The following is an 8,218-nucleotide window of genomic DNA, read 5'->3' on the forward strand; positions in this document are numbered from 1 at the left end:
ATTGCATGCACTTTGTTTCGTGATTTATAACAAAACACCATAGGAATATTAGTCCTCATTCTGAACTTTTCTTTGAAGCCTTTAAATCCTTATGTTCTATTTTTGAGTAACAAGTAAGTCCTTATCTGTATTAAGAATTTATGTACAATAAGCTCAGAAAACATTGCACAATTGATGCTACTCATTACTACCTCACTTTGTTTGAAAAATCTAGACTTACATTGGATATCCAATCATATCCTTTTTCTTCAACATATCTTACTTTGTTCGTACAAGTTCAAGGGGTAAAGTCTCCATTGCCAGCTGCAGTATGCAAAGAACAGTTAGGATGCCAAAAGTACAATTTTTTTTTATCGAATCGACGAAGATGATGCTTACCCACAATCTCGGAGTTCTGGGATCAGACTTTGAGTGTAATTTGGCCAGCTCTGACTGAAAGGTTATGACTATTGAAGCTTTGAATTCAACTGAGAATGGACTGTGCAAATTAAAACAAGGGATTCAGTCTGAAATCAGCCAACTATTTATTATGGTAACATACAAAAAGAGCTCACTAGATAAAAACATATGAGAAAGTTAAATAAGACGCCTTGCACGTAAAACTTGGACAAAGGAAACAAGTTATTAAAGGAACAAAAATGGAGAAAAGCTAAAAGGCGGGTTGCGCTTGATAAAGTGGAGTTCGTAAAAAAAAATATTAAGAACAATATGCATATTTTGTTAGAATATGGAAAGTGGTTTAGAAATAGAATGCGGTGCATGGTAAGAAGTATGGGGTTACATCTCAAAACTAATTGGTGATGAGTGGATTAACTCATATTCTTATAAATTGTTTCATATATCCACACACTTTCCATGTGAGATATTTTCTCTAACATCCTCCCTCACTATCCCCGAATCACAATGGACTCTTTTGGTTTTCTTTTTGAACCGGTTTTGAATTTGGATCGGATACATACTCGTTAGAGTTTTCTTTGGCTCTTGATACCATGTTAGAATATTCTTTGGCAATTAGAATGTGGTGTATGATAAGAAGTATGGGGTTCCAATAAATTGTTGAATATACCCACACACACTTTCCATGTGTGATATTTTCTCAACATATTTGACAACTTAGTAACTTACCCTGCCAAGACTGTTGGACATGTTAAAAGGCGGGGAGGTAAAACATAAATGGGCAGAGTCAGATTCCGGCATACATCTCCATCTGCTATCTAAAGAATGAAAAGAAACAAAAACATATATTTTCAGTTATGTGTGATTTCAGTTTAAGTTCCCTTGAAGAAACTGTTGCATACCTGGGTAGTTTGAACAAGTGATGTTTCAGTAATAATTTTTTCACCAAGAAGAATTGACTCTACACGAAGCAAGTGTATATCAATGGAATTAATGGGAACTGCAGATGCTTCCACTGTTAGTTCACCAGTAATGGCATCTGTCAAAGAACATTGAGTAGACATTCTTCCAGTAACCCGAAATCCACCTGTTAAGTGAGACCATTAATTATCAGTAGGATAGTCTACTTAAAATTTTCCATACACTAAGAAATCAAACAAAAAAATAAGAACTACCGATTCTAACAAGATGAAACATAAGACAATAAACAAGTGTTTGATATGGAAAGGAGACTATAAAATAAAATATATGGTACACGATGGAGGTAAGCAACAAACCAGATTTTAATTCAGGAAGCAGTGGATGTCTTTGAGTGTCTTGAGTAACATAAAAGATCACCATCTCAGGAGCAATTGGTCCTGCTAGAAGATCATCTACACAGTTTCCAAAAAAGAAAAAGATCTTTCAGTTATTTAGATGAAATACAAAGGAAAACACATTATCAAGACAAAATCACAGTTAGAGAATTAATCGTCAATACAGCCATAAACTACCTTTGTCGCTTTCAACTATGAACTCTGTTGTTGTAGATAATGATTTATGAAGGTACCCTCTCATCAAATCTACAGTTAATAAATACTTTAAAAGATTTTTTAGTCGTCAATAATTTGCGAGGTTGAGCAGTGAAGAATTGCACTTCTCTAAAAAGAAAATATTCACCTGAATGCTAATATCGGCCCCATGGAAGGTCTCATAAAATTTTTCTAAGTTCTGTTCACCTGGCTTCTTGATGTACAGAGAAAATGGTATCTGCCATTGAAATGAACAACCGACAACAGAAATAATATGAAGGGAATTTACACTTGACTCAAAAGGGCATCAAGAATTATGAAAAGATTGGGAAAAGTTTGCAGCCGCTATAACTTATAGTATCTATAAAAAAAAAGTGAGAATAAATTACCATGACATCAATATCAGGTATGTTGGATTAAAACAAGATGAAGAGAACCAAATATCATACAAAGAAATCTTATTTCTTGCTAACTATAAACTAAGCCAGAGAATAGTTAAGAAATAAGTGAAACATCAGCATCATCTATTCATCTGCTAGCATAATGATATTATTAAAAGATTTAAGAAGACTTGAGCATCAAAGTGCAAAACCAGAATATCATACAAACTTTCACTAGAAGTTTAAGCAAGAAAGTCTTTTCATTAGGAAGCTCAGAAACAGTCTTTTCTCTTGTAAGTTTAAGGGACTAAAATAGTCCAATAGCAGAAAATTAAGCAAGAAATACTTTTTTGCTAGGAAGCACAGAAACAGTCTTTTCTAATGGAAATTGGAGGCAAAAAACAAAACAGTCAAATCCTAAACAAGTAGACTTTAAAACATGATATAAATTAGTAATGATAGTGATGTAAACTATTAATTTAAGCATCAGTGCCTTAAAACAGCCTATCATAAGAGATTAACATCATCCAAACAAATAGCAACTCCACAATTAAAAACTTGTAAATTTTACAACCCACCCTTCTTTAAATGACTTAATAGGACACTAATAGTTTCATAAGTGATAATGAAACATCACCAAATAGATTAACAACTTAAAAGCCATGATACAATTCAAATAGTTCATCACTAATATACTACCTCTGTGGTTCCTGAGCTAATCTTTCCAGAAGGTCTAATCTCAATGTTCTTATTCCTGCTTGCAAGTTAGAAAGGAAACTAATGTTACTATCAACACAAATCAAACTAGATATGAAAATTACAAATAAACAAGTGTAATATAACATGAGTCATTAACCAGAACTAAATTTAATATCTCAAGCTAGTTACTACCTTGATCCCACAATCAACTCATCTTATTTAAAGATACAAACAACACAAACTATGACAAAAGATCTCTCAACATTACTCTGAGATTGAAGTCAACCTAGCTCCATTATCACCTTTCAAAAGTCATGAATGTAATAGAGCTCTCGATCATTAAAAGCCAGGACATCGAAATCGAATGAGAGAAATTTTCAAGGACTTTCTAATTCAGTTTAAATTAGCTTAAACAAGAGAAAAAATATTGTCAGACATCATCAAATCATCCAAATTTAGGTACTAAACCCATCTAACTTGAGCACTCTACTAACAGTTCCTTAACAGAAGAAACAATTGAAATCCCAAATTCCCAGGTTTCGGTTTCGAGTTTCAAAATATGGGGTATTTCATTTATGCCCTAGAATAGCAAATGAATTAAAATTCTTACACAATGGGTATAGGCTTAATAACGCCATAGAAAGATTCTATAACACCTGCTGATCCTCCACGAACCTTAAACACCAAAAAAGTTAAGCAAACACAATATGAGAAGCAGCAAAAGCAGAAAACACATGTCAAGAATATATATATATTTTTGTAAATTTCTTATCTAGTACAAAAACTATGAAATTATTAGGAATGTAGAACTCATGTCCAAAGGTTTATCTAGAATTCAAACTCATATTTTGTTTCATTTTCCCGGGAAACTATCAGAGAATTTATGCAAACCTGAAGATTGACGGATCCATTGACGGTGAGGCGGATACCATAATGGGAAATTGAAGAAGGAGACTTGACGATGATTTTTCCTTCAAGAGCTTCCTGCGACTCAAAATTGCCATCGTCATTGTTAAAATCGCCCCCATGGATACCATAATCGTAGGACTCAGGATAGGAGGAAGAAGAAGAGAACTTACAGAAGGTCGATAGACCCGACTGCCACGGGAAAGTTTGAGCTCAATCGCCATTGCACAAGAAAACTGGAAAAAGTAGTGTTCTTGTTTATTAACGTTTTGTTTTTAGAAATTATTCTGTTTTTGGGTGGTTCGTGCAGTTGTTTTATTTGAAGGTTTTAGAAAAATGCAATTTATACACAGTTTCATGGGGCAAAATTATCAACTATTGATATTAAAAAAACAAAAAATTATAAATCATAAAGTTAATAACTTATAAAATATTATCCTATCGCAAACTTGAATCTTACACTTTACAAAATAAAATTGGATAACTAACAATTTTGTCCCTGTATTTTGGTACCATTAGTCTATAATAATACTCATTTGGTATCATATATTTTGAAATCGTACATATTTGATACCTTGTATTAAAAGATCAACCCCGTTATGACCAAAATCAACCCCGAGCCTGAACCCCAAAATCAACTCCATTATGACTGTACGCCCTGGTTTTCCCACGGGCTGTTTAGCAGGACGAGCCTCGGACTAAACATGATTTAGTCCGAGGCTCCCACAGGCCAGAGGCTCTATTTCCAGGACGGGCCCTTGCTAGCTCGAGGGGGTCCTGTTTCCAGCTCGCACTTGTTGCCCCAGGAGCTGGGAATAAGATCCGACGGCCACGGACGGATAAGCTCGGGCTATGGACTGCTCCGGTAGCGAGCTTCTCAGGAAGCTCTGACCCTATGGGAAGTCAACACGCAAGATAAACGAGCATATTCCTGCCATCACGTGTCCGATATCCCCCTGACTTCTCGGACACGCAGCAGGAACGTGCGTATTCAGACACCCACGGACGAGTTGGGCCGTGCGGCCCATTATCTCCTTCCATACTGATTAGACCACACTTGTGTGTCAGGTTTAGGAATTAATCATGAATATCACAGACTTGATATGACAAATGGTAAGGTCACGGGATGACCTCCCTACCAACTTCCAGGTGCCTTCTCCTATAAATATGGAGACCCTGGGAGTTGATAAGGGTTGGAAAAAATAGTCTTCAAAGAACTATATACTTTGTAAACCAATTACCCAGAGAATATCAATAATATTGACTAGTGGAGTAGAAGGATTTTAACCTTCGAACCACTTAAAAACGTGTCTTGAGTCACCTAGTTCTTTCCCCAAAGATTTCCTATCTGTGACGGTTCTACTTTTAGTACTAATCTCTTTCTCTTCTTCTCTTAATTATCTGTTGCCGAAGAACCGCGTCAACAGTTTGGTGCTTTCATTGAGAGCAAGTCCGATTAGTACTACCACAAACATACAACTATGGTGACCACTCGATCCAAACATGGCAACGAGACAGAACAGCATGATGGGCAGGAGGCCCGCCATGTTGCCCTCCCTGATGAGCAAGTTCCTGAAGTCTAGCAGAGGCCAGGGAAGCAGCCGGCGGGCCAAGACGACACTGGTAGTTCAGCGCCCCGGCCGCCTAATCCGAATCCATGTTATTACACTGCGGTGGAGATGGAGAATGCTCAGCTGAGGAGCCAGTTAGCAGCAGCCGGTCAGCAAATCCAGGATATTCTGAGTCGACTACCCCCTCTCACAACCAACGGTAACGTTGGAGAGAGGCAAGGCGAGGCTTCTAAGTCTCGCCGGAGTAATCGATCCAGGCATAGCCGTTCGGGTAGACTCCCTGCAGCCAACTCCACCCCTTCACCACACCATCAAGAGGCGAACTTCAGGGAAATGCCTCGGACCGAACAGCAGCAGTACAGCCGTTCGGTTAGGACGTCAACCCCTAGCTCTCAGCCTTCCTCGAGGACGCCCAGAAGAGATCGAGTAAATTCCCAAAGAAGGGCCGAGGAGATCCGGAGACGTCAGCCCGTCCCCGAAGAACGTCCAGTTCCTCGTCAAGATCGCCCAGCGCGAAGCCAGCGAGTCGGCAGGGCCGAGAGGCCCCCACCAAATTTAGTCCGTCCGAACGGCACTAGGATCGCCTCTCCGGTCAGGCATCCTCCTTCTCCCATCAGATATCCGTCTCCTCAGCCCGTCCGAGACGTCCCGACCTACGGAAATAGTAGGAGAGACCCGCCATCGGCCGGGCCTTCCCGGCTAAGTAGGGTGCCGAAGGAAGGATCAGGTCATGGCCGCCAAAGACGCACTCCGAGTCTGTCCAGCAGGAGTCACTGGACCGGCAGTGCACGGAGTGATCTTTCGGGAGGAGACCTGCGCCAGCGACTGAGTTCAGCACAAAGTCACCATACTGCCCAGGGAGGCGACCTTCGAGATCGCCTCAACTCTCACAGAGAGGATCGAGCTAGGGATGGTAGCCAGGCCCGCTCAGTTGGGGTCCGATCCGAAGTACGTAACGACGGGAATGCCCCAAATGACCTATCTCAAGATAGGAGGGGCAACAACCCGCCTAATATGTACAACGGGTCCGGAGCTGTTGAATAGCCCCGGAATAACCCAGGATCTCAGGACAAAACCCTAGAGCGCTTAACTCAGATGGAGGAGCTGATGAAGAAGCTCCTGTCGGAAAAAGAAAAAGACGAATATGATTCAGGGGATGAGATGGAACTCTTCGCCCCCAATATAGCAGCAACGGCATACCCTTCTGGCTTTCGTATGCCCCACTTGTCAAAGTTCAACGGGGATGGAGACCCGTCTGACCACTTAGGGATGTTCAACACCCTAATGATGGCTCATAACATCGGACCAGAGCTTCGTTGCTTGATCTTTCCTTCCACCCTAACTGGACCTGCCAGGCAGTGGTTCAAGCAAAGTAAAAGGCAGTCAATCAGCTCCTGGAATACCTTTTCGGCTGACTTCAAGAGGGCATTCCGCGCCTCTCAGGCCGCCAAGGTCCAGGCCGACTCCCTAGCTAACGTGAGACAGCAACCTGGAGAGACGCTAAAAGCCTACTTGAGCAGATTTGCAAATGTCGCTGCTCGAGCCAGAGACGCCGACGACAGCTCCAAACTCATGGCTATGAGGACCGGGATCCTAGTCGGCGGAGATCTGTGGAAGGATATTCAAAGGAGGGGGGTCAGCTCGGTTAGTGAATTCCTTAACAGAGCCCAAGAGTGGATAAACTTGGAAGAAGCTGAAGCTTCAGCCGCAGGGACCAGCCAGGTCCTCGAGAAGCCCGCTGGGGCGGGAACAGAGATCGTAGTGGCGACTCCCGACGTCGCGCAGAGTAACCAGACCGGTGGCGGCAAAAGAAAAGGAAATGGTGAAAACAGCCAGCACGGTCAAAAGAAGAATAAGTCCGCGGATAAATTCAAGCCCGTGTTCACAACGTATACCGAGCTCACCCAGACCAGAGAGAACATTTTCTTGGCCAACGCTACGCGAGTCCCCTGGAAAAGGCCGGAGCCAATAAAACACCCTAAGGGAAAGAGAGACACTTCCAAATTCTGCCGTTTTCATAACGACGTCGGGCACAATACCGACGACTGCAGGCACCTCAAAGATGAAATCGAGACTCTCATCCGAGCAGGTCCGTTGGCACAATACTCGCGGAGCAGGGTCCCGACAAGTCGACCCGCTCCGGAGATCCCAGCCAGTCAACCTGGACCTCGGGTAGATCAGGACGTCCTTCCCCCCGTGGTCGAGGGAGAGATTTCCACCATCTCTGGAGGACCACACATGGCTGGCACGAGTAGAGGCGCCCAGAAGAGGTATGTGAATGAGTTGAAGGCCCACAATGGAGTGGAGTTCGTCCCGGAACAACGTCAATCAAAACAACAAAGATTAGAGAAACAACCGATTATCTTCGCGGAGGAAGACGCAAGCCATGTCCAATTCCCTCATAACGATCCCTTGGTCGTAGCAGTCCAGCTCGCCAACCGGAGAGTAAGGAGAGTGTTAGTAGACAATGGGAGCTCGGTGAACCTCCTATTCCGGTCCACCTAAGAAAAAATGGGTCTGACCGTCTCCGAGCTCAAGGCAACCTCGATGATGCTGTATGGTTTTTCAGGAGAAGGATCAGCAGCGATAGGGACGATTGAGCTAGTGATCACCCTTGGAGACGAGTCCCGAACAGTGTCCAAACTACTCGAATTCGTAGTCATTGACTGCTCCGCTGCTTACAACGCCATTTTGGGCCGACCTACACTCATTGCTTTCGAGGCTATCACTTCCGTCCGGCACCTCGCCATGAAAT

General features: G+C 42.2%; 1 protein-coding gene across 3 annotated transcripts; it reads right to left on the reverse strand.

Moving 5' to 3' along the window:
- Window positions 1-48: 48 nt before the first annotated feature.
- On the reverse strand, window positions 49-4,218 carry LOC133831676 (uncharacterized). Of its 3 annotated transcripts, XM_062262052.1 has the most exons (12): window positions 4,066-4,218; window positions 3,878-3,970; window positions 3,597-3,661; window positions 2,987-3,044; window positions 2,056-2,145; window positions 1,890-1,974; window positions 1,674-1,769; window positions 1,299-1,483; window positions 1,126-1,214; window positions 379-478; window positions 221-303; window positions 49-125 (listed from the first exon to the last, which is right to left on the reverse strand). In XM_062262052.1, the coding sequence occupies exons 1-11, from the start codon at window positions 4,114-4,116 to the stop codon at window positions 259-261; spliced, it is 957 nt and encodes a 318-aa protein (XP_062118036.1). In that variant the 5' UTR covers window positions 4,117-4,218; the 3' UTR covers window positions 49-125; window positions 221-258. The 3 variants fall into 3 exon arrangements, with proteins under 3 accessions (XP_062118036.1, XP_062118037.1, XP_062118035.1); XM_062262053.1 differs by having other exon boundaries at window positions 49-303; window positions 2,987-3,041; XM_062262051.1 differs by having other exon boundaries at window positions 49-303.
- Window positions 4,219-8,218: the final 4,000 nt, after the last annotated feature.

The sequence above is a fragment of the Humulus lupulus genome, chromosome 4, assembly GCF_963169125.1.
Source record: "Humulus lupulus chromosome 4, drHumLupu1.1, whole genome shotgun sequence".
NCBI lineage: Eukaryota > Viridiplantae > Streptophyta > Magnoliopsida > Rosales > Cannabaceae > Humulus > Humulus lupulus.

What these genes read in the sequence shown, in the direction of transcription:
- LOC133831676 (XM_062262052.1), bottom strand. Translation starts at nt 4,116, where the DNA reads ATGGCGATTGAGCTCAAACTTTCCCGTGGCAGTCGGGTCTATCGACCT. An exon ending in TTAGCTCAGGAACCACAGAG is followed by an intron (nt 2,146 to 2,986) that starts GTAGTATATTAG and finishes TTTCAATGGCAG; the next exon opens with ATACCATTTTCTCTGTACAT. An exon ending in CACTTGTTCAAACTACCCAG is followed by an intron (nt 1,215 to 1,298) that starts GTATGCAACAGT and finishes TTCATTCTTTAG; the next exon opens with ATAGCAGATGGAGATGTATG.